Source organism: Oncorhynchus mykiss, chromosome 30 (genome assembly GCF_013265735.2).
Source record: "Oncorhynchus mykiss isolate Arlee chromosome 30, USDA_OmykA_1.1, whole genome shotgun sequence".
NCBI lineage: Eukaryota > Metazoa > Chordata > Actinopteri > Salmoniformes > Salmonidae > Oncorhynchus > Oncorhynchus mykiss.
This window is the reverse complement of record NC_050570.1, coordinates 19205520-19231675: the sequence shown is the minus strand read 5'-3', so window position 1 is coordinate 19231675 and position 26156 is coordinate 19205520. Positions and strand designations below refer to the sequence as shown.

At 43.5% G+C, this 26156-nt stretch overlaps 2 protein-coding genes across 12 annotated transcripts in view; one reads left to right on the top strand and one right to left on the bottom strand.

Annotated features, from left to right (window-relative positions):
- LOC110521487 (ral guanine nucleotide dissociation stimulator-like 1) overlaps positions 1-300 on the bottom strand; it is a 46570-nt gene extending 46270 nt beyond the window's left edge. Inside the window, exon 1 of the mRNA XM_036968956.1 lies at positions 3-300. The gene's annotated coding sequence lies outside the window, so the exon portion shown is untranslated. The remainder of the gene's footprint in view (positions 1-2) is intronic.
- Positions 301-853: 553 nt separating this feature from the next.
- LOC110522757 (ral guanine nucleotide dissociation stimulator-like 1) lies at positions 854-25123 on the top strand. 11 transcript variants are annotated; one of them, XM_036969094.1, is made up of 22 exons: positions 855-1058; positions 3539-3715; positions 4063-4384; positions 4496-4577; positions 4686-4775; positions 4930-5016; positions 5199-5231; positions 5386-5507; positions 5658-5747; positions 12772-12919; positions 13034-13148; positions 13257-13426; positions 14565-14764; positions 15092-15166; positions 15341-15546; positions 19219-19352; positions 20231-20550; positions 20662-20747; positions 20881-20970; positions 21683-21703; positions 22388-22419; positions 22724-25123. In XM_036969094.1, the coding sequence occupies exons 4-19, from the start codon at positions 4503-4505 to the stop codon at positions 20892-20894; spliced, it is 1965 nt and encodes a 654-aa protein (XP_036824989.1). In that variant the 5' UTR covers positions 855-1058; positions 3539-3715; positions 4063-4384; positions 4496-4502; the 3' UTR covers positions 20895-20970; positions 21683-21703; positions 22388-22419; positions 22724-25123. The 11 variants fall into 11 exon arrangements, with proteins under 11 accessions (XP_036824992.1, XP_036824989.1, XP_036824988.1 ...); XM_036969093.1 differs by having other exon boundaries at positions 21683-21817; XM_036969097.1 differs by lacking the exon at positions 21683-21703 and having other exon boundaries at positions 854-1058; positions 5389-5507.
- The last annotated feature ends 1033 nt before the right edge of the window (positions 25124-26156 follow it).

Below are 26156 nucleotides of genomic sequence, written 5' to 3'. Positions count from 1 at the left end.
ACCGTGTGCTTCAGGAGAGGTTAAATGGCCATGCCTGGTGCCCAAATTGATGATGAATGTCACACAGCTGAGAGTCGAGTCGAGTGGAGACAGTTCAGTTCAGTCAGTCGTCAAAAGCCCTTCCCAGCTAGCTACTAGTTTATGCTGGCTATACAGAAACTTTGAGATGTCCCTAACCCCTACCCAAATGGTACCTTAACCATTTTTGTTTCAACTTCTATAGAGCCCCACAGTGGAGGTGTCATAATACCCATAAAACCTAGAGGTCAAACAGAAATGGTTCCAATCGTTTTTCCACCAAGGTAAGCCTACATGAAACACAGCCCTTATTTTAATTGTTTCTAAAATTACCTATGGGAAAAATGAATGGTGGAAAAAAACGACAAACCATTTCCCTGTTTGACCGCTAGGTTTTATGGGTATTATGACACCAGCACTGTGGGGCTCTATAGATGTTGAAATGTAAAATGGTTAAGGTACCTGTAAGGGTTAAGGTTAGGGATGTCCCAAGGATTCCTTATAGAACTAACTGGCACAACTCGGATAGAAAGTGTTTTTTTATCACAGTTGCTGGGATGTCACTTGTCCTACTTATACATCGGTATACTCATAACAACCTAAGCATTACAAAACGTATATTCGACCAAATAAACCTCGCACAAAAACTTCAAGATTGGTGAGCGAAAAAAAAAATGCCGCCTGCTGGAGAATACATTGTTGGCCGAGATATCCCTCCCGCTCCCCTTCCTCTCTGCCTTCCTTGACAATGTTCCACACTCCAGTACAGTTGGTGGCAGTAATGCGCCTTAACGTTGGTTGCCAACCGCCATAAAAAATCCACAGAAGGAGAACAAGAAGATTTGAAACCAAGTGGGGACAATGCAGACAGATTTGTGACAGATTGTGTGTGTGTGTAGTGGAGGAGAAAATATTTTACAGAGCAGGACCATGTGGCTGGGGACTTGAAATATTTCTGCCCAGGGTAGATTTACCGTATTCTGATGCAGTCCTCGGATCATAAAGCGCTGGTCATGAGATTCACCTGAAAAATTAAGATGGTAAAAAAGTTTTTTTTTTCTTTAGGTGCTGCAGACTATTTTGCGTTTTAAGAGTAATCTTCAGAGGCTGTAGGTTGAGGGGCTATTAGGCTTGGGAATGTAGCAGATAATGGAATAGAGGGGTACATTATAACATTGAGTTAATATATTGTATTATATTGACAAGCTAGTCGAGTTACTGCTCTAAAAATTGAAATAAATAAATAATCAAAAGATGGAAGGGAGGCGAGATCAATTGGGGCCATTCTAGCTAATTAGTGACCACATACTCATGTGAACTGGTACATCTCTGATAGTGTTTTTTCAAAGTTGCCTAAACGTATCGGTGCATTCTTAAAACCTAACCATTATCAAACTTCTATTCGATTAAATAAGCCTGACGTGGGTAGCAAATTAGTAAAATTGTTGATCAAATTCGACACTCGTTAATAAACCCTCTAGACCAGGGAGGGGCAACTTTGATAGCAGTGGGGACCACAAAAAAATCAGAACTCATGAGGGGCCTGCAGTGGTTCGTTTCGTGGGTCTGTGTACCCACAAGTTAATTTCCTACAATTCTAAACATTTTGCCATAGGATAGAGGAAAATGTTTTCGGTTTTTAATATAACTGATTATCAATGGGGCCCTCCCTGGTCGGTTTTTCGACTATACTCACTACAAGTTTAGATAGCTGGCCGCTAGACTAATTTACCAATCTAGAAATGTTTTGCTGACATGGGCTAATTGAGTGACTGCTGTTGCGCAATCAAAATTTGAAAGTACACCTTGTGTATTCTATTCTAATTCTCAACAGTAAATTGAGACCAACTGAGTTCGCCCAAAAAGGTTTTGTTTATTTGCCTTGCTGTGTTATTGTCTTGCAGCTAAATAGTCTATGGATGAGAAAATAAACCAGACTTTTTTTCCCGACATGTAGAGTGTTTGCATAGAACATTGAGGCAACAATTGCCTGCTGCGGGGTGCATTTCCATTGAACTGTAACTGTATATTAACAACAGCTGGAGGTAATGACGTCACAGCTAAAAATATATGTTTTGCAAAGACCTGGAATGTCGAATAAAAATGTAGGTGGTTGAAGTCTTTCCATTACCCATTTAGGCTAATTGTGCATTTAATAAATTGGCAACAGCCATTATCCCCTCTAACCTAGTGGTTTCATGTCTCAGGTAGGCTGGCAGGCATGGCTAGAATGCAATAATGTACTCATATTTGCCATATTCTAATAATTCTTGTGCCAATGTATCACCACAATCTGTGCAATGGTGAAACGTTCACTTCTGTAGCTCTGAAATAATTGGATGATGAAACTTTCATCCAGCCAACCACAAGCAAGGTGAAGCAATTTGTGCTCAGAACATTAGAGCATTATCCAGGTCCTGAGTGGGAGTTATGTATATGAGTAAGCCAGTGAAAGCAAGACTAACCAGGTTTCTGTCCAACCTTTTTTTTTGTATGCGAGTAAAGTAAACGTTGGTTAAAAAATGTCATGACCGGCCTGATGGAAACAACACATTTGTGAACTTTCCAAGAGTCAAGGGATGACGCTGTGTGTGGTCCTCCCACTATGACTCTGGAAAGCATGCAGTTTATTAGGCTACAGATGAAATAAATGATGAACTTCACAGGGTGGTAAGTGCAAGGGGATGAGCTTGTTGCTCCTTTACAATAAATATTGAGTTTCTTATTCTGGTGACATGATGATCAATGCTCGGCTGCCGTTTGACAAATAAAAATGTCCATAATAATCACATGTAGGCTATACCCATTATCTGCAAGCTGTTGGCTAGCGTGTACCTGCCATGACCCGAGTGGGCACATGACCCAACATTGTTTTTGACAAAACCATCAGTAGAGTTGAAAATGCGATTGAAACCCATTTAGCTTGTTATTTTTATGTGCACTACGTCATCGTGCACAGCTTTTAATCTGCAACAAGTACATTTGACGGAAACATGTCTGGTGGGAAAATGTATTTTCAAATATTTTAGAACATTTGCATGAAAGTTGGATGGAAACCTAGCTATTGTCTGTGTGGTGGTTTGTTTACTGTTGACTTGTAATCAAGTTGTTTAGTGGAAAGCAAGATGATGTAAACGGTGAGCCACACTGGTGCTTTGTTTACTGTTGTGGCACTTCTCAGAGTGCCATCCAACTAGAAATTCTATGCAAATATAGTGTGAATGTATATTTTTGCTACTCGGCAGTCAGTACATTTCCAGTGGCTAGATATTTGCCAGAGAGCAGTGCTGACTGAGAGTAAAGAGCTGGTAAGTTGGACAGAGTCTGCTGTCCTCTTTGCCTCCCTCTTTGAGCCAGAGGACAGGGTCAATGAGGGGCGCTCTGTTCCGTGATTACAATCAGATTGGAGTGTTTCTTGTTGTAGCAGCAAGTTCTCACTCCCAAATCGGCTTAGAATTAAATATAGGGTGTCGTTGTCTCAACACCTATCCCTGGTTCTTTACATCTTGTCCCATTGCAGGTGGAGGGTTGTGAAAGAAAGGAAACCAGCTGTAAAGATCCAGGAAGGAACACTGGAGCGGCTGGTGCAGACCCAACTGATGGCATTCAGGGACAATAAGCTTGCCTACACCAGCATCTTCCTGTCCACATACCGCACCTTCGCCAGCACGCACACCGTGCTGCAGCTGCTAGACAAGTACGTCTGGTTCTGGGCTGGGGGCCCATGGTGGCTAGAGTGTATAGCAGGAGCTGATAACAGCTGGTCCTGGTGGGACCTAGTGTGTGCAGGCTTTTGTCCCAGCCATAGTGCTATAACACCTGGTTCAGAAATCATCTAATCAACATGATTTTGATGAAGTCACGTATGTGTAAGTGTTGAGCTGGAACAAAGTGTGTATAGACTGTGGCTCTCCAGAACCATGGTTGAAGAACACTACTGCTCTGCATTGAGAGGCTGAGGAGACTGTTACTGGTGGGATTGGAACAATGCAGGATAAGTATACGTTGTTTTAATACTAATATTCAAATTTAGTCTGTTTCCAGTTGTTGTTCAAGGTGATTCCTCACCACTGCCTGGGCTCCATCTGGTCCCAGAGGGATAAGAAACAGAACAAGCACAGTGCTCCCACCATCCGTGCCACCATCACCCAGTTCAACGCTGTGGCAGCGTGTGTGGTCAGCACCATACGGCACCGACAACAGATCTGCCCGCTTCTCAGGGCACGGGTCATCAAGCGCTGGATAGACGCTGGATCGCTCAGGAGTGTCGCGTGCTTAAGAACTTCTCCTCGCTGCGTGCCATTGTGTCTGCACTGCAGTCCAACCCACTCTACAGACTGAAGAGGGCCTGGTCCTGGGTGCCCAAGTGAGTCTCTTTCACAACCTGAATGCATATGAACTGATTAGTCACAACTAATGTGGAGGAGTTCCAATGCATTCCCAATTAGTTATAGTCTTTCTCTCTGTAATTCCCCAGAGACAGCATGTCTTCATTTGGGGAGCAATCAGACATCTTACATCACAAACTCTACCTGACTAGCGAAGAGCTGCTGATGAGGGTGAGACTCTGCTCTGTTAATACCATCATATGAGAGGGTTTGGTTTTTGGTGTAGTGATTGAATGTAGTAGTGATTTGATAGTTACACATCTACTTTTTCCCCTACAGGAGGGCACCTCTAAGTTTGCCAATCAGGTAGGCTGTGCTAAGGAGCACCAGAAACACACTCACCAACGATTCCAGAGGAAATTAGAAATGGTGAGAGATTGAGCAAGCTACAAGCCACTGGCAGTTTGTGTTCAAGGCCCTGTTTGTTTACATTTTAAGGAGGGGAGTCAAAGTGAGATAAGCTTGGCTGTGCCTGTTGATGTATCGGTATGATTTTGAACCATTGCTCTGTCTCTCCTCCCAGGGTGCCATGCAGGGGACAATACCTTACCTGGGCACCTTCCTGACAGACCTGACCATGTTAGATACAGCCCGGTCAGACCTAGTAGAGGTGAGCCTTACTATCATCCTACTCACTCCTTCTGTTTGGTTGTAGAATTCTCCTGTTTGTTGTGACCGCTGTTTGCATATAGAGCATGAGTATTTGAGGAATGTGTTTGACAGTTTTTAGTCTGCCAGCACAGTGTGGTATCATTGTTCAGTCTTTCACACTCCTCTTTGTGTTCTCTGCAGGGGGGGCTAATCAACTTTGAGAAGATGCGAAGGGTGAGTGTCATTTTTAACCCGTTCTAACCCACTAATTAGGTAAAGGGTGAAAGGTCATTGTTAGTCAGCTTTTTACATTAAGAATTTTTTCTTAACTGACTTGCCTAGTTAAATAAATTGACTGTGACCTTGATCTCTCTCTCTGACTCTGCGGGAGTTTGAGGTGATAGCTCGGATCAAGCTGCTGCAGTCTGCGTGTAACAGCTACTGTCTTATTGCCAACGCTGCCTTCCTGCGCTGGTTCAAGGGCCAGCCTCAACACAGAGAGGAGGAGAGGTACAAGCGTCAGTAATCATTCACACTCTCTCTACATCAGCTCTTACTCCCTCTATCCTCTCTGCTCCATCTCTTTCTGATTGTTTTACTCCTACTCAGGATAAGTGGACTGGTAGTAGTGATATCATGATTATTCTCTGTCTTCTGCAGCCATGCCATGTCTTGTGACATTGAAGGAGTGGGAGACAGAAGTAAGACTTTATGCAAACTTTGCAAGGGCATTGTCAAGAGACTTAGCCAGTAAGTACACACTGGAGGAATTAACATGTAACATGTACGTAACATTGGGATTTAAAATAAATCTAACCTGAAATAATAGACATGATCAAATTCTGTTGACTACAATCAGATTTGGAACCGTAGCCTTATTTGTCTCTATTACCGTCTGACGCTGAGGAGGCTTAAGTGTCAAACTCTTGTTAGTTTGCAATATTGAGACGTTCACTGGAGCACTGGCATTTTCCAGCTCTAATGGCAGTTCTGTCAATTTATCTGTCTAAAATCAGCTCACTTGCGCTGAGTTGGGAGGGGTGGCAATATTTAAGTTGTGTCCTAAAAACAACCCCAAAGGGACAATTTCATGCAGCGCTAATGGGTAGTTTTTAAGTCTCACAAAAAGCAGGTTGTGGGTAACGCAGTTGATAATGGCATTGATTTTGAGTGTAAGTGTAGCCTATCCAGCCATGAAGCACGGTGCCCATGGAAGTGAATTTTATGCCAGTGAATCTCGTATTTAGAAATTTCCAAAAATGATTAGTTCCCCCCTTTTCTGTTTGTTTTTGTTTATTTGCATAAAAAACAAGCAAAGCCTACCCTGCCCCCAATCAAGGCTAGTTTAGCAGAATCGCAAAGCTGTGTCTTTTTAACTTGGACATTTAGTCAAAAGTAGCCTATGAATAAATGGTCTACATAGTGCTTCGAAATATGATGGAGGTTTTTGCCCTCATGCCTTTTCATTATTCACATACCTGCATTTCGCTTGTTTAAGTAGGCTATCCATCCTTATTTTCAAAGAGCACCCCCGATTACCAAAGACACGCAATTCCAATCTCTTCAATCTTCCTGTAATGCCATATCACTATCACATGGGCAGTGATACAATTGACAGGAGCCTAGTATATTGTATAGATAGATGTGCGTCTGGTACGCGTAAAGACATTTAGGCCTACAGTATGTGTGCACAGTGCCATGGAACGAGCAAAGGGATTTTATGATATCGTGCTTCTGACCCGATCTTATTTAGAAATATTGTTGTCATGGGTTTATGGCTCGACTGCAATGCAATTTCATTGTCTATTTCTGGAAAAGTGCAAATATGATGGTAAGATGGTTCCATTATGTTTACAAAACATTACATTTGAAAGCAGTATAATGGTGAGTGGATGTTCACCCTTTCTCTTTATATTGGAGCTTTGCCCAGATAGCACATAATGTTCTGAGAACAGATGTCTCTTAGAGCTTGGTGAGTGTGGTTGTCCTATGGTTATTTTGCATACCACCTTCCCACAACCTTCTGGAAATCAAATCAAATGTATTTGTCACATACACATGGTTAGCAGATGTTAATGCAAGTGTAGCGAAATGCTTGGGCTTCTAGTTCCGACAATGCAGTAATAACCAACGAGTAATCTAACTAACAATTCCAAAACTACTACCTTATACACACAAGTGTAAAGGGATAAAGAATATGTACATAAAGATATATGAATGAGTGATGGTACAGAACGGCATAGGCAAGATGCAGTAGATGGCATCGAGTACAGTATATACATATGAGATGAGTAATGTAGGTTATGTAAACAAAGTGGCATAGTTTAAAGTGGCTAGTGATATATGTATTACATAAAGATGCAGTAGATATAGAGTACAGTATATACATATGAGTAATGTAGGGTATGTAAACAAAGTGGTATAGTTTAAAGTGGCTAGTGATACATGTATTACATAAAGATGCAGTAGATATAGAGTACAGTATATACATATGAGATGAGTAATGTATGTAAACAATATATTAAGTAGCATTGTTTAAAGTGGCTAGTGATATATATATTTTACATACATTTCCATCAATTCCCATTATTAAAGTGGCTGGAGTTGAGTCAGTGTGTTGGCAGCAGTCACTCAATGTTAGTGGTGGCTGTTTAACAGTCTGATGGCCTTGAGATAGAAGCTGTTTTTCAGTCTCTCGGTCCCAGCTTTGATGCACCTGTACTGACCTTCTGGATGATAGCGGGGTGAACAGGCAGTGGCTCGGGTGGTTGGCCTTGATGATCTTCATGGCCTTCCTGTGACATCGGGTGGTGTAGGTGTCCTGGAGGGCACCTACACCATGATTGTTGCTTGCTTTGGAACATTCTCAGTACAGGGGAGTTGCAGCGATGAGACAAGATTGCAATTGGATATCACAAATTTGGGGAGAAAAAAAAGGAGGTAAAATAAACACATTCCATTCTCAGCATCAACAAAACTCTTAAGTGTCTTCAGGCATATTGGCTGCGCCCCCTAATTGGCCACACCTGATCTTACTGAGTGCTTGTTTCCTTTGAAATGGGGTCTGTTTGTGTATGGTTGGAACCAAAATTGGAAAACAATATTTTCTTTCTAAACAGAACAATTTTTTAAAAAATGACTAACGTTCTTTTCTGTTCCTTTTTTAACCTCTGAAATGTTAATATTTTTTTAAACATTTAGTTTGACATTAAATGACTTCACCAATCAGTGCGGATAGAGCAGCTTGCTATGGCTGATTTTTCTAAGCTATATAGGGAAGTTGTTAAGAGCAAATTGTATTTTGCAGTAACGGCATGGTTGAATCATAGTGCTGCCAGTCACAGTGTAGGGCGTGAGATGCAACAGAAATTTTGCAAGAGCGGATGGAGGAAGCTTGCCGCTGGGCATCTTTTTATGACATGCATTATCTTTGTCCCACAGAATTATAACTTTGAAATGTCTTTGAACTTCAGAGTTTGTTTAAAGTTGGACCAGAGCTAGCTAGCTAACAACCTTGTTTGCAGAGCAGCACTAGAATTTAAAAAACATCTTACCTTTTTTGTAGTTAATTCAATGGGAAACTGCATCCTTTAACTAGCATTGGAAAAGTTAATCAAATCAAACTGACTTATATAGCCCTTCTTACATCAGCTGATTTATCAAAGTGCTGTACAGAAACCAAGCCTAAAACCCCAAACAGCAAGCAATGCAGGTGTAGAAGCACGGTGGCTAGGAAAAACTCCCTATAAAGGCAGAAACCTAGAGGAACCAGTCCTCTTCTGGCTGTGCCGGGTGGAGATTATAACAGAACATGGCCAAGATGTTCAAATGTTCATAAATGACCAGCATGGTCAAATAATAATATTCACAGTAGTTGTCGAGGGTGCAACAAGTCAGCACCTCAGGAGTAAATGTCAGCTGGCTTTTCATAGCCGATCATTGAGAGTATCTCTACCGCTCCCGCTGTCTCTAGAGAGCCAATCCAGACAGGAAGACAACGTCAGCGACTCAACCCACTCAAGTGACGCACTCCTCCTAGGGACGGCATGGAAGAGCACCAGTAAGCCAGTGACTCAGCCCCTGTAATAGGGTTAGAGGCAGAGAATCCCAGTGGAAAGAGGGGAACCGGCCAGGCAGAGACAGCAAGGGCAGTTCGTTGCTCCAGAGCCTTTCCGTTCACCTTCACACTCCTGGGCCAGACTACACTCAATCATTTGACCCACTGAAGAGATGATTCTTCAGTAAAGACTTAAGGATCGAGTCTGCGTCTCTCATATGGGTAGGCAGACCATTCCATAAAAATGGAGCTCTATAGGAGAAAGCCTCCCGCTGTTTGCTTAGAAATTCTAGGAGGCCTGCGTCTTGTGACCGTAGCGTACGTGTAGGTATGTACGGCAGGACCAAATCAGAGAGATAGGTAGGAGCAAGCCCATGTAATGCTTTGTAGGTTAGCAGTAAAACCTTGAAATCAGCCCTTGCCTTAACAGGATGCCAGTGTAGGGAGGCTAGCACTGGAGTAATATGAACATATTTTTTGGTTCTAGTCAGGATTCTAGCAGCCGTATTTAGCACTAACTGAAGTTTATTTAGTGCTTTATCTGGGTAGCTGGAAAGTAGCGCATTGCGGTAGTCTAACCTAGAAGTAACAAAAGCATGGATTAATTTTTATGCATAATTTTTGGACAAAGTTTCTGATTTTTGCAATGTTATGGATGGAAAAAAAGCTGTCCTTGAAACATTCTTGATATGTTCGTCAAAAGAGAGATCAGGGTCCAGAGTAACACCGAGGTCCTTCAGTTTTATTTGAGTCGACTGTACAACCATCAAGATGAATTGTCAGATTCAACAGAAGATATTTGTTTCTTGGGACCTAGAACAAGCATCTCTTTTTGTCAGAGTTTAAAAGTAGAAAGTTTGCAGCCATCCACTTCCTTATGTCTGAAACACAGGATTCTAGCGAGGGAAATTTTGGGGCTTCACCATGTTTCATTGAAATGTACAGCTGTGTGTCATCCGCATAGCAGTGAAAGTTAACATTATGTTTTTGAATGACATCCCCAAAAGGTAAAATATATAGTGAAAATAGTGGTCCTAAAACGGAACCTTGAGGAACACCGAAATTTACAGTTGATTTGACAGAGGACAAACCATTCAGAGACAAACTGATATCTTTCCGACAGATAAGATCTAAACCATGCCAGAACTAGTCCGTGTAGACCAATTTGGGTTTCCAATCTCCAAAAGAATGTGGTGATCGATGGTATCAAAAGCAGCACTAAGGTCTAGGAGCACGAGGACAGATGCAGAGCCTTGGTCTGATGCCATTAAAAGGTAATTTACCACCACCACAAGTGCAGTGTCAGTGCTATGAGGGGGTCTAAAACCAGACTGAAGCATTTCGTATACATTGTTTGTCTTCAGGAAGGCAGTGAGTTTCTGCGCAACAGCTTTTTCTAAAATTTGAGAGGAATGTAAGATTCGATATAGGCTGATTTTAGTTTTTTATATTTTCTGGGTCACGGTTTGGCTTTTTCAAGAGGCTTTATTACTGCCACTTTTAGTGAGTTTGGTAAACATCCGGTGGATAGAGAGCCGTTTATTATGTTCAACATAGGAGGGCCAAGCACAGGAAGCAGCTCTTTCAGTAGTTTAGTTGGAATAGGGTCCAGTATGCAGCTTGAAGGTTTAGAGGCCATGATTATTTTCATCATTGTGTCAAGAGATATAGTACTTGAGTGTCTCTTGATCCTAGGTCCTGGCAGAGTTGTGCAGACTCAGGACAACTGAGCTTTGGAAGAATACGCAGATTTAAAGAGGAATCCGTAATTTGCTTTCTAATAATCATGATCTTTTCCTCAAAGAAGTTCATGAATTTATTACTGCTGAAGTGAAAGCCATCCTCACTTGGGGAATGCTGCTTTTTAGTTTGCTTTGCAACAGTATCAAAAATAAATTTTGTCTTGTTCTTATTTCCCTCAATTAAGTTGGTAAAATAGAATGATCGAGCAGCAGTGAGGACTCTTCGATACTGCACGGTACGGTCTTTTCCAAGCTAGTCGGAAGACATCCAGTTTGGTGTGGCGCCATTTCCGTTCCAATTTTCTGGAAGCTTGCTTCAGAGCTCGGGTATTTTCTGTATACCAGGGAGCTAGTTTCTTATGACAAATGTTTTTAGGGGTGCAACTGCATCTAGGGTATTGCGCAAGGTTAAATTGAGTTCCTCAGGTGGTTAACTGATTTTTGTCCTCTGACGTTCTTGGGTAGGCATAGGGAGTCTGGAAGGGCATCAAGGAATCTTTGTTGTCTGAGAATTTATAGCATGACTTTTGATGCTCCTTGGTTGGGGTCTGAGCAGATTATTTGTTGCGATTGCAAACATAATAAAATGGTGGTCCGATAGTCCAGGATTATAAGGAAAAACATTAAGATCCACAACATTTATTCCATGGGACAAAACTAGATCCAGAGTATGACTGTGGCAGTGAGAAGGTCCAGAGACATGTTGGACAAAACCCACTGAGTAGATGATGGCGCCGAAAGCCTTTTGGAAGTGGGTCTGTGGACTTTTCCATGTGAATATTAAAGTCACCAAAAATTAGAATATCTGCTATGACTACAAGGTCCGATAGGAATTCAGGGAACTCAGTGAGGAACGCTGTATACGGCCCAGGAGGCCTGTAAACAGTAGCTATAAAAAGTGATTGAGTAGGCTGCATAGATTTCATGACTAGAAGCTCAAAAGATTTTGTAAATTGAAATTTGCTATCGTAAATGTTAGCAACACCTCCGCCTTTGCGGAATGCACGGGGGATATGGTCACTAGTGTAACCAGGAGGTGAGGCCTCATTTAACACAGTAAATTCATCAGGCTTAAGCCATGTTTCAGTCAGGCCAATCACATCAAGATTATGATCAGTGATTAGTTCATTGACTATAACTGCCTTTGAAGTGATGGATCTAACATTAAGTAGCCCTATTTTGAGATGTGAGGTATCATGATCTCTTTCAATAATGGCAGGAATGGAGGAGGTCTTTATTCTAGTGAGATTGGTAAGGCGAACACCACCATGTTTCGTTTTACCCTACCTAGGTCGAGGCACAGACACGGCCTCAATGGGAATAGCTGAGCTGACTACACTGACTGTGCTAGTGGCAGATGTCCAGACTACAATTTACAGTAGGCCTAGCCCCTATATCAGTGGGAATGCTATAGCCTATGTTTAGCAATGCAATTAGAACAATGTGGACAGCAAACATGTTCAACATATTTAGCAAATATGGGGTGAACTATTTAATGGACTAACAACGCAATACATAGGAGACTGTGAATAGACAACTTGAAGCACATATTTAACCATGGAGCACATTGATAGGCCAGTGAGGGGCCAAGCTTTGACACACCCTTAACTTGTTTATTCATCAAAACCCAGTCCTTTTGTCATTATTCAGGTTGTGAAAATAGCAAAAATATTTTGTAGACACCCTGAACCTATAACTCTACCGCCAGCACTAATATTTACCATTGCTTTACACCTGCATTGCTTGCTGTTTGGGGTTTTAGGCTGGGTTTCTGTACAGCACTTTGAGATATCAGCTGATGTACGAAGGGCTATATAAATAGATTTGATTTGCTTTAGATTAGTTAAAATAGAGCCCAATATATATTAACAAGAATCAGTTATATCAGTGTGTTTTATATTAGATTTATCTGACCCAAATAGATGGTCCTTTTTTTTTATTTTTTTAAACCTGAACATTTTCCCTCTGTCACCAGGCAGTCGCACACAAGACGGTTGCTCTCCCTAACGCCCATGTCCCCCTCCTCTCCCCTGCCCCCTGCCTACAACACCCAGGCCCAGGACGCCTGCATCATCAGAGTCAGCCTGGAGCAGGGCAACGGCAACCTCTACAAGAGCATCATGGTACGTCTCAGCAGGAGATTAGTACTTTGATTCAGATGGCCAAGACATTTTGAATAAATGTATGGAACCCTTTTAGTGGTTTTTGATTGGTACATGGTGTTGTTCCCTCCCCAGTTGACGAGTCAGGATAAGACTCCAGCAGTGATCTCTAGAGCCGTGGCCAAACACAACCTGGAGAGTGAGCCTGGGGAGGGATACGAGCTGGTGCAGGTCATCTCTGACGAAAGAGGTACAAATATTCTCCCTGTCACTCAAATATCACACTCAGTCTTTCATACTCTCATTTGTAATTACCGACTTGTGATAATATTGTCATAAAAAATCCTTTGTTTTCCAGAACTGGTGATTCCTGACAACGCTAATATGTTTTACGCCATGAACACCTCTGTAAACTTTGACTTCCTGCTGCGTGTGCGAGGCACGGCGGGGTGGCCTGTCCAGCTGAGGAGTCGCTATGCCTCCACACTCCCCTGCGCCCAGCAGCGTGCCAGCCTACGCCTCAGCAAGGTCACCTGTTGTAGTTCCCTATTGTAGCGCGCCAGCAGCACAAAGGTTTCTCTCTTCTCCCTTTTCTCTCTCGCCCTCTTCCTTTTCTCTCTCGCCCTCTTCCTTTTCTCTCTCGCCCTCTTCCTTTTCTCTCTCGCCCTCTTCCTTTTCTCTCTCGCCCTCTTCCTTTTCTCTCTCGCCCTCTTCCTTTTCTCTCTCGCCCTCTTCCTTTTCTCTCTCGCCCTCTTCCTTTTCTCTCTCGCCCTCTTCCTTTTCTCTCTCGCCCTCTTCCTTTTCTCTCTCGCCCTCTTCCTTTTCTCTCTCGCCCTCTTCCTTTTTTCTCTCGCCCTCTTCCTTTTTTCTCTCGCCCTCTTCCTTTTTTCTCTCGCCCTCTTCCTTTTTTCTCTCGCCCTCTTCCTTTTTTCTCTCGCCCTCTTCCTTTTTTCTCTCGCCCTCTTCCTTTTTTCTCTCGCCCTCTTCCTTTTTTCTCTCGCCCTCTTCCTTTTTTCTCTCGCCCTCTTCCTTTTTTCTCTCGCCCTCTTCCTTTTCTCTCTCGCCCTCTTCCTTTTTTCTCTCGCCCTCTTCCTTTTTTCTCTCGCCCTCTTCCTTTTTTCTCTCGCCCTCTTCCTTTTTTCTCTCGCTCTCCCCCTTTTCTCTCTCGCTCTCCCCTTTTCCTCTCGCTCTCTCCCTTTTCTCTCTCGCCCTCTCCCTTTTCTCTCTCGCCCTCTCCCTTTTCTCTCTCGCCCTCTCCCTTTTCTCTCTCGCCCTCTCCCTTTTCTCTCTCGCCCTCTCCCTTTTCTCTCTCGCTCTCTCCCTTTTCTCTCTCTCCCTTTTCTCTCTCGCCCTCTTCCTTTTCTCTCTCGCCCTCTCCCTTTTCTCTCTCGCCCTCTTCCTTTTCTCTCTCGCCCTCTTCCTTTTCTCTCTCGCCCTCTTCCTTTTCTCTCTCGCCCTCTCTTCCTTTTCTCTCTCGCCCTCTCTTCCTTTTCTCTCTCGCCCTCTCTTCCTTTTCTCTCTCGCCCTCTCTTCCTTTTCTCTCAGCAGAGACAATACTCTGACACATCTGCCTAAAAATGTAAATATAGGGTGCCTTTGTTTCAACCTCTCTCACCGTTCTCATTGTTCTAATATCCCTGGTTCTTTCCATCTTGTCTCGTCACAGGCAGCGGGGGACCGGCTGCCACCCGGCCACACGGTGAGTCAGCTAGAAACCTGGAAGATCCGTGCTGGAACTCTGGAGCGGCTGGTAGAGACCCTGCTGACGGGGTTCCGGGGCAATGACCTCACCTACACCAGCATCTTCCTGTCTACATACCGCACCTTCGCCAGCACGCACACCGTGCTGCAGTTACTGCTAGACAAGTACGTCTGGTTCTGGGCTGGGGGCCCATGGTGGCTAGAGTGTATAGCAGGAGCTGACAACAGCTGGTCCTGGTGGGACCTAGTGTGTGCAGGCTTTTGTCCCAGTCATAGTGCTATAACACCTGGTTCAATAATCAACATGATTTTGATGAAGTCACGTATGTGTAAGTGTTGAGCTGAGACAAAGTGTGTATACTGTGGCTCTCCAGAACCATGGTTGAAGAACACTACTGCTCTATATGAAGAGGCTGAGGAGACTTACTGGTCTCACTGCATTTAGACTGATGGTAGATAGTGGTGCTGAATTTTTTGTTGTCTTTCTCTCAGGTATGGAATTCCAGAGGATAGTGAAGAACAGACTGAGCAATGTAGAACCTCTGAAACCAAAGGAGCTGTTCGAATGTAAGATTTCTCAACATCTCCTGCTTTATTTAGTCTGTCTTCACTTGATTTCCATATTGATTCAAGTGAAGTTGAGTTGTTACTGTGTAGCTTTCCTGTCTGCTTTGCCCTATGTCAGCAGCAGCTTACTCCCAGCAGCCCTCCCTGACTCTTGCTGACCCTCATCCCCCTTAGTGCCCTTGCCTCCATCTTGAGAGCCTGGATGGGCCAGTATCGAGAGGACTTCCAAGAGCCTCCATCCTACCCCTGCCTCCACAGGGTGATGGCCTACCTACAGAGGGCCCTGCCTGGATCGGAGCCCATGCGTAAAGCCCAGAGTCTACTGGAGCAGCTGAAGGCTGAGGCCAGTCTGGATGTAGACTCAGAGGGTGGGTGGAACAGTAAGATATCTCGTTAATTAGTACTCTATCCTCTCAATTCTTTAGTTTTTATCTTTGTATCTCTCTTTCTCTCTAAAAATACCTTTATTAGATGGCGCCGGAGGAGATGGCCGCCGTTTTACGGTCTCCTAACCAATTGTGCTATTATGTGTTGTTTTCTTTGCGATATTTGTAAATTATTTTGTACACAATGTTTCTGCAATGTTTCTTACTGCAGAAAAGAGCTTCTGGATAACAGGACAGAGATCACTCACCTCGGATTAGACGAAGAGCTTCTGGATATCAGGACAGAGATCACTCACCTCGGATTAGACGAAGAGCTTCTGGATATCAGGACAGAGATCACTCACCTCGGATTAGACGAAGAGCTTCTGGATATCAGGACAGAGATCACTCACCTCGGATTAGACGAAGATTTCTTCAACAACAACAACCGCAGCAACAGGACTCACACGATATTCTCCAAACACCCCACAGGGCAGACATCTCAATTATTCGCAAGAGGAAGCGATGCAGAGGACGAAGAGCCAGATGCCTCGTCCGGACCCGCAGAAGACAACTAGGAAAGCTGCCTTTACCATCAATATTACCCACCAACGTGCAATCATTGGACAATAAACTAGATGAGGTACGATCACGAATATTCTACCAATGCTACATCAAAAACTGTAATATCCTATGCTTCACGGAATCGTGGCTGAATGACGACATGGATATTCAGCTAGCGGGATATACGCTGCACCGTCAGGATGGAACAGCACACACCCTAAGACGAGGGGGGACGGTCTGTGCATATTTGTAAACAACAGCTGGTGCACGAAATCTAAGGAAGTCAATAGATTTTGCTCACCTGAAGTTGAGTATATTGTGATAAACTGCAGGCCACACTACTTGCCTATAGAGTTCTCAGCTATACTTTTCGTGGCTGTTTATTTACCACCACAGACAGATGATGGCACTAAGACTACACTCAGTCAGCTGTATAAGGAAATAAGAAAACAGGAAACCACTCACCCAGAGGCGGCGCTCCAAGTGGCCGGAGACTTTAATGCAGGGGAACTTAAATCCGTTCTACCAAATCTCTATCAACATGTTAAATGTGCAACCAGAGGGAAACAATTCTAGATCACCTGTACTCCACACACAGAGACGCGTACAAAATTCTCCCTCGCCCTCCATTTGGTAAATCCGACCACAACACTATCCTCCTAATTCCTGTTTACAAGCAAAAATTAAAGCAGGAAGCGAAGCACCAGTGACTCGGTCTATTAAAAAAATGGTCAGATGAAGCAGATGCTAAACTACAGGACTGCTTTGCTATCACAGACTGGAACATGTTCCGGGATTCTTCCGATGACATTGAGGAATACACCACATCAGTCACTAGCTTTATCAATAAGTGCATTGAGGACGTCGTCCCCACAGTGACTGTACGTACATACCAGAAGCCATGGATTACAGCCAACATTCACACTGAGCTAAAGGGTAGAGCTGCCGCTTTCAAGGTGCGGAACTCTAACCCGGAAGCTTACAAGAAATCCCGCTATGCCCTGCGATGAACCATCAAACAGGCAAAGCGTAAATACAGGGCTAAGATTGAATCATACTACACTGGCTCCGACGCTCGTCGGATGTAGCAGGGCTTGCAAACTATTACAGACTACAAAGGGAAGCACAGCCGCGAGCTGCCCAGTGACACGAGCCTACCAGATGAGCTAAACCACTTCTATGCTCGCTTCGAGGCAAGCAACACTGAGGCATGCATGAGAGCATCAGCTGTTCCAGACGACCGTGTGATCACGCTCTCCGTAGCCAACGCGAGTAAGACCTTTAAACAGGTCAACATACACAAGGCTGCGGGGCCAGACGGATTACCAGGACATGTGCTCCGGGCATGTGCTGACCAACTGGTAGGTGTCTTCACTGACATTTTCAACATGTCCCTGATTAAGTCTGTAATACCAACATGCTTCAAGCAGACCACCATAGTCCCTGTGCCCAAGAACACAAAGGCAACCTGTCTAAATGATTACAGACCCGTAACACTCACGTCCGTAGCCATGAAGTGCTTTGAAATGCTGGTAATGGCTCACATCAACACCATTATCCCAGAAACCCTAGACCCACTCCAATTTGCATACCGCCCAAACAGATCCACAGATGACGCAATCTTTATTGCACTCCACACTGCCCTTTCCCACCTGGACAAAAGGAACACATATGTGAGAATGCTGTTCATTGACTACAGCTCAGCGTTCAACACTATGGTACCCTCAAAGCTCATCACCAAGCTAAGGATCCTGGGACTAAACGCCTCCCTCTGCAACTGGATCCTGGACTTCCTGACAGGCCACCCCCAGGTGGTGAGGGTAGGTAGCAACACATCTGCCACGCTGATCCTCAACACTGGAGCTCCCCAGGGATGCATGCCTCAGTCCCCTCCTGTACTTCCTGTTCACCCACAACTGCATGGCCAGGCACGACTCCAACACCATTAAGTTTGAAGCGACACAACAGTGGCCTGAACACTGACAACGACTAGACAGCCTATAGGGAGGTGGTCAGAGACCTGGCCGGGTGGTGCCAGAATAACAACCTATCCCTCAATGTAACCAAGACTAAGGAGATGATTGTGGACTAGAGGAAAAGGAGCACCGAGCACGTCCCCATTCTCATCGACGGGGCTGTAGTGGAGCAGGTTGAGAGCTTCAAATTCCTTGGTGTCCACAACAACAAAGTAGTTTGGTCCAAACACACCAAGACAGTCGTGAAGAGGGCACGACAAAGCCTATTCCCCCTCAGGAAACTAATAAGATTTGGCATGGGTCCTGAGAGCCTCAAAATGTTCTACAGCTGCAACATCGAGAGCATCCTGACCGCAAGGCACTACAGAGGGTAGTGCGTACGGCCCGGTACATCACTGGGGCAAAGCTGCCTGCCATCCAGGACCTCTACACCAGGCGGTGTCAGAGGAAGGCCCTAAAAATTGTCAAAGACCCCAGCCACCCCAGTCATAGACTGTTCTCTCTACTACCGCATGGCAAGTGGTACCGGAGTGCCAAGTCTAGGACAAAAAGGCTTCTCAACAGTTTTTACCCCCAAGCCAAAAGACTCCAAACCAAATGCTTACACGGACTTTGAAATGTGTGCCCCCCTTCCCAACCTATCTTTTACGCTGCTGCTACTCTCTGTTTATCTTATATGCTTAGTCACTTTAACTATACATTCATGTACATATTACCTAAATTGGCCCGACCAACCAGTGCTCCCGCACAGTGGCTAACCGGGCTATCTGCATTGTGTCCCACCACCCGCCAACCCCTCTTTTTACGCTTCTGGTACTCTCTGTTCATCATATATGCATAGTCACTTTAACGATACCTACATGTACATACTACCTCAATAAGCCTGACTAACCAGTGTCTGTATATAGATAGCCTTGCTACTCTTTTTTTCAAATGTCTTTCTACTGTTGTTTTATTTCTTTACTTACCTACACACACACACACACGCACACACACACACCTTTTCTGGCACCATTGGTTAGAGCCTATAAGTAAGCATTTCACTGTAAGGTTTACACCTGTTATATTTGGCGCACGTGACAAATAAACTTTGATTTGATCTCCATGTTTGGCCTTCCATCATTAATCTGATCATTACTCCTGGTAGGTTTCTCCAGCCGTTTTGACAGCATACGCTCCTTCGGCCTGTGTGAGGATGAGGAAGTGGAGATTGAGGTCCAGGAAGACTTCATGTCATTTGATACAGATTTGGTGGCAGAGCAACTGACCTATATGGATGTGGTAAGAGAGAGGCTGAGGGAGGGGGTCTGGGTGGGAGTATGGATTCCCAGGTGGGATTTGAACAATGAGTGATAAATATACGTTTAAGGTTTTTAATACTATGCCTGTGTCTAGACAGGAAGTCCAATTCTCTTATTTTCACTGTTTGGTCTTTTGACCAATCAGATCAGCTCTGAAAAGATCTGATGTGAAAATCTAATGTGATTTGTCAAATGACCAATTAGTGGATGAAAGATCAGAGTTGGGCTGCCTGTATGAACGCAACCTAATAGTCTAAAGCCTTATTCACACTGCAGGCCTTAATGCTAAAATCTGTTTTTTTTCAAATCCGTTTTGGACTATGTACTGTCCAAACAGTAAGTTACAAGTGACCAAATCGGATTTGTTTGTTTTCAGACAGCAGCCATTTCCTGACATGGCTACGCTAGTTGTCATAGTAATGATGGGTATGCGCAGTGGTGTAGGCTGATTGGTGGTGGTGCTCGTGCATCCTATTACTCAGAGGTTATGTAGAAAGCTAAGGTGACAACAATGCCTGACATGGAATCTTCCCATTTGCTTTGAATGTTCAAAATGATAGTGTAAGAACACTTTTAAAAGCTCAGGATAAGTTGATTCAACTTTCAAAACAAATTATTTTTGGCTAGCCACAGCAATCAACTAGCTAGCTAGGTAGCTGTTTAGCATTCTAGCACATTCATTTGTTTGTAAACAATTAACAGGCTAGTTAGCTACCACATGTTCTTGTCAAACTGTTAGAGTAGCTAGCAAGCTAGACACAAGTCACATGGACAAGGAATCAGATTTCTACCGGACTTCAAACCACCTACGAAATTAAGCCAATGTGAACACGGCTTAATTAGTTTGTCTGTTTCCAGTTGTTGTTCAATAAGGTGATTCCTCACCACTGCCTGGGCTCCATCTGGTCCCAGAGGGATAAGAAACAGAACAAGCACAGTGCTCCCACCATCCGTGCCACCATTACCCAGTTCAACGCTGTGGCAGCGTGTGTGGTCAGCACCATACTGCACCGACGCCAGATCCACCCGCTTCTCAGGGCACGGGTCATCAAGCGCTGGATAGACATCGCTCAGGAGTGTCGCGTGCTTAAGAACTTCTCCTCGCTCCGTGCCATTGTGTCTGCACTGCAGTCCAACCCACTCTACAGACTGAAGAGGGCCTGGTCCTGGGTGCCCAAGTGAGTCTCTTTCACATCCTGAATGCATATGAACTGATTAGTCACAACTTATGTGGAGGAGTTCCAATGCATTTCCAATTAGTTCTAATCTTTTCTCTGTAATTCCCCCAGAGACAGCATGTCTACGTTTGAGGAGCTATCAGACGTCTTCTCGCATCACAACAACTACCTGACGAGCCGAGAGCTGCTGATGGGGGGTGAGAGACTGCTCTGTTAATTAATACAATTATATGAGAAGGTTTGGCTATTGGTGTAGTGGTTGATTGATTTATGATTTAATTGATTGCAGTAGTGACTTGATATTTACACAATCTACCTTTTCCACTACAGGAGGGCACCTCTAAGTTTGCCAATCAGGTAGGCTGTGCTAAGGAGCACCAGAAACACACTCACAAACGACTCCAGAGGAAAAATGAAATGGTGAGAGACGGAGCAAGCTACAAGCCACTGGCAGTTTGTGTTCAAGGCCCTGTTTGTGTTTACGTTTTTAAGGAGGGAAGTCAGTGAGAAGCTTGGCAGTGGCTGCAGATGTATTGGTATGGTTTATCCTATGCTTTTACTTTTCCCAGGGTGCCATGCAGGGACAATACCTTACCTGGGCACCTTACTGACAGACCTGACCATGCTAGATACAAGGAGTGCGAATTACGGGGGAGCCACAGGGATGATCTATTCCCCTGAATAGGCAAACTGGGGAGCGGGTCTCTAAATATTTATAATTAGACCAAGACAAGAACATAACGCATCAATCTCACTGGAGAAAGCATCCTTGCGAGCGAAATGGCGCCTGTCATAGTATTTTGGGCGAGACAGCACTGGATATATGGGCTACACAGACTGATATGCTGGTTTGCTCGCGCTGAGATTCAGCCACTTGTGTATTGAAGGAAATTTATGAAACATTTCATGTATAAAAAAATTTAAAAAATTAAAAAAAAACATTTTGGGGCGAAACTTGGCATCCACTAGTAGTAGGCCTAATAGCAATCGATGAATGTCATTATGATGTTTGGAACAGATTTCCATTCATCAACTGGATGCTGGAATTATTTTTGAGTAGATGAATGTGCACAGCTGCAGGTAGCTGATTTAAGTGAATTCTTCTTTTTAATTTTTTTTTAACAATAACCAGGTTTCCATCCAACCTTTTCATGTGAGTAATGGACATGCCAGATAAATGTCACGACAGGCCTGATGGAAACACCTAATTTGTTGGCAAACTTTCCAATTTGACTAAACAAAACACTCAACAAGGTGGATCTTGTCGGTAAAATTAATTATGGGAATTTATGATAGAAATTCCGTTATGTGCAAATATTTATATAATAACCATCAAATTGAAGTAAACGTGGAGTTATGCGATGATATGGTGTGGTCTTCCCACTCGGTAAAGCATGCAGTTTATTAGGCTATAGATTAAATGAGTTATGATGAACTTCACAGTGTGGTGATGCTTTATTGGAAAGGCTTGTTACCCCTTTCCAATAAATATCAAGGGTTTTATTCTGGTGACATGATGATCGATGCTAGCTAATCAGATGACCACATCATTACTATTTGTGTGCATGCCACATTAAAATGTAACACATTTTTACTGTTAAATGACATGTCTTTACAATTAGACCCATTAAAAAAAATCTACCGCGTGCACCCCTGACTGTGACTGTTGTAGAGACTTCACCTGTATGTGTTGTGACTAACTGCTTTTTGCATCTAGAGCATGCGTTTCATTAGTATTTTTGGGCAGTTTTTATAGTCCTTCACCTCTGTTTGTCTCACCAGCACAGTGTGTTTTCAGCGTTCAGTTTTTCACACTGTCATTTTTGTTCCCTGCAAGGTGAGCTCTTCAACTTTGAGAATAGGTGACAGGTTAGTCATTTACAACCTGTTCTTAACTTACTAATTAGTTAATCATTAATGATCTTAGTGTCTGCTCGATTGACCTGACTAACACTGATCTCCCCCTATGAGGTATACTGTAATTAACATGTATTTAAAATAAATCTACCCTGAAATAGACATTGTGTTGTAGTCAGAGGAATTCAATCAGATTTGTAAACTTGGTCTTTGACAGGTTTTTAACAGGAATCAGTTATCAGTGTTTATCTTAGATGTATCTGACCCATACAGATGGTCCTTTTTTTTTACCTGACCATTTCCCCTCTGTCACCAGACTGTTCCTGGGAGTTGACTCCTCAGCAGCCAGTTCCCCATTGAGTGAAACAGCCTGGCCCGCCCTGCATGTACTGTCGCTTGGTCTTCCTGTTGGCCATGTCCCTTGCCTAAAACACCCAGGCCTCCTGCATCATCCTAGTAAGCCTGTGTTATGCCATGAACACCTCGGCCAACTTTGACTTCCTGCTGCACTGCTGTACAGTGCTCCAGCCCCCCCCCCCCCCCCAGATATGCTGGGAGACTGAGAAGGACCAAACATGGGGTAATGAGTTCAAGTCAATGAGGTAGACTCTGAATGACCTATTCCCTTGTCCCCAATCGGACCCCCACCGCTGTGCCCCCCTCCCCCACACCAGTAGCAGACTGTGGCCTTCCTGTCCACTGTGTACCACGTGGGGCTGCACCTCATTGTGAGCTGTGTGATAGGTTACTACTTGGTTTTAACAAGTTATTTCCTTTTTATTATTGTCTAGCTGTCCTATCTCACCTCTATGGTGTAGTGACACAAATAGGATGGGTCTCTATGTGAGGCCCGGATTGCGCTGCCTGACGCATTGATTAGCAGTCCTAATAGAAATGCATTTCTTAGTGTTTGGGTGACTTCGGGAGGTGGGAAGTAGATGGAATGAGTGACCTAATCTTAAACTCTTTTTACCTCAGAACAAAATGGAGTATCATTTAGTTTCTCTTTGATTCGTTTTTTTTTTACAGGGCAGAAAACCGTGTCACACACAATGAACAAATCATTAGGAACACCTCTTTCCATGACACTGACCAGGTGAAGGCTATGATCCCTTATTGATGTCACCTGTTAAATCGCACTTCAATCAGTGTCGATGAAGGGGAGGACACAGGTTAAAGATATTTAAGCCTTGCAATAATTGAGAGATGGATTATGTGTTTGCCACTCCGAGGGTGAATGGGCAAGACACAAAAATATTTAAGTGCCTTTTGAATGGGCTATGGTAGTAGGTGCCAGGCACACCGGTTTGAGTGTCAAAAACATCCCTGTGGTACACTTTCAACACCTTATAGACTCCATGCCCCAACAAATTGAGGCTGGTCTGAGGGCAAAATGGGGTGCAACGCAATATTAGGAAAGTGTTCCTAATGTTTTGTACACCAGTGTATGTCAATCAAACTTGTTGAGGGTGACTGAGGACAATGTTTTTAAATTGTATGTTAATTCCGATTCTGTTCAGCCTGTCAACGTGGCTGAATGTGGCTGAATGTGGCTGAATGTGGCTGAATGTGGCTGAATGTGGCTGAATGTGGCTGAATGTGGCTGAACGTGGCTGAATGTGGGTCAGCATTTTACAGCCCTTTTCTTGGTGTCACTTTTTTTTATTTTAAAGTTCATTTCTTACAATTGTAGCTACACATTTTTCCATGGAGCTTTGAGAAAATGTTGCGGTTTGAAAGTTTATAAACGGCGTTTGTACATTCATCACTTTTGTTTTCAAGGATTTATACCAGAACTGGTGCTTGTTAAAAAAAAAGTTGTTGTTGCAATTTATAAGTTGAGGATAATTTTGTGAAGAGAAACAACTTTGTGCCGAAAGAGGAACTATGTTTCTGGTTTCATTTTAACCTAGTGAGTTTGGCGTGATACAGCCTCATTATCTACATGAGAGCCTCCCACCAGGGGGTAAGGAATAGTATGTTTCATTTCAAACTTTGAGCAGTGAAAATCTGCGTAGCAGGCAAAAAAGAAACCGCCCATTTTGACAAATACGACATTCACGTATTGCTTCGTACTCCATTTGCAGGAACTGTAATGTGTGCCGAGCCTCTTACAGGATGTTCAGTTGGAAATGTACTGTGCAGAACAGACTGTCATTCAGAATAGGCATGTCCGTTCTTACATTACTTTTGTATCTACAACATTCTGAACAGCCAGCTCCCTGTGCATCGAGCCTCACCCAAACACTCACCCCCAATAGTTTGTCACAGACGATATGAATTATATTTTCACACTAGCCCACAAGGACACTAATTCAGTTCCTCCTGTGCCGAGGCCTCTACACACTGACACCCACCCCCCTTTTAACGGAATCCCAAGGATACCGGCTCTCCCACACTGCCTAACCAGCATTAACACCTCCACCCCACCTGTCTAACCCACACAGTGAAACCGGTCCCTACCATATACACTCCTACGTTTCATCTATTCTCTCCATCACACTGGTTATTACTATAACGCTCATTCTCTAATACTGACATTCTGGCCATCTCACTGAGCAGTATACTGGGCTGTTATTGGTCATTCAGTACTAAATGCTGGGCAAGATGTACTGTGGTCGATTCTCATGCAACACTTGTGAATTTTCTCTAATGAACTCAGTTTCTGTGTGTCTTCACTGCCAAAATTCTCTACCTAAATAAATGATCATTACTATGATGTTGTTTATTTGTTTGACCCTTTAACAACTTATAAGATTTACGGAGTTGAACGATACTTCCAGTTATTATTCTGGTACAAACAAGTAGTGTAACAAATGGGTTATTACAGTGTAATTACCATTTAATTATCTACTTGGTCATTTCTTTACCATAAAATAAAGTGCTACAATGAGAAGTCCTGTAAAGCACCATAGAATTTGTGGACTTTGAGTTAAAGACATTTCTACTGACTTCAATGTCATGACCTCTCGAAGCTACTGCTCAAGTGCAATTTCGTTTGAATTCAGTATCAAACACTTTTTTTTATTTTAAGGATTTTACTTTAAATCTTTTACAAAAGCATTTTAGGCAAATCATTTTAACCCTGAGAAAATAAACATATTTATTTTTTTATTTCACCTTTTTTGAACCAGATAGGCCAGTTGAGAACACGTTCTCATTTACAACTGCGACCTGGCCAAGATACAGCAAAGCAGTGCGACAAAAACAACGGAGTTACACATGGGATAAACGTACAGTCAATAACACAATAGAAAATCTATATACAGTGTGTGCAAATGCAGTAAGATTAGGGAGGTAAGGCAATATATAAGCCATAGTGGCGAAATAATTACAATTTAGCGTTTAACAGTGCAGTGATAGATGTGCAAGTAGATATTGGGTAGCAAAAAGATGAATAATATTGGGATGAGGGTGTTGTATTTACAGATTGGCTGTGTACAGGTACATTGATCAGTAAGATGCTCTAACAGCTGATGCTTAAAGTTAGCGAGGGAGATAGGTCTCCATCTTCAGTGATTAATTTTTTTCCAATTCCGTGCATTGGCAGCAGAGAACTGGAAGGAAAAGCAGCCGAAGGAAGTGTTGGCTTTGGGGGTAACCAGTGAAATATACCTGCTGGAGCGCATGCTATGGTAACCAGTGAGCTGAGATAAGGTGGGGCTTTACCTAGCGAAGACTTATAGATGACCTGGAGCCAGTGGGTTTGGCGACAAATATGTAGCGAGGGCCAGCCAACGAGAGCATAC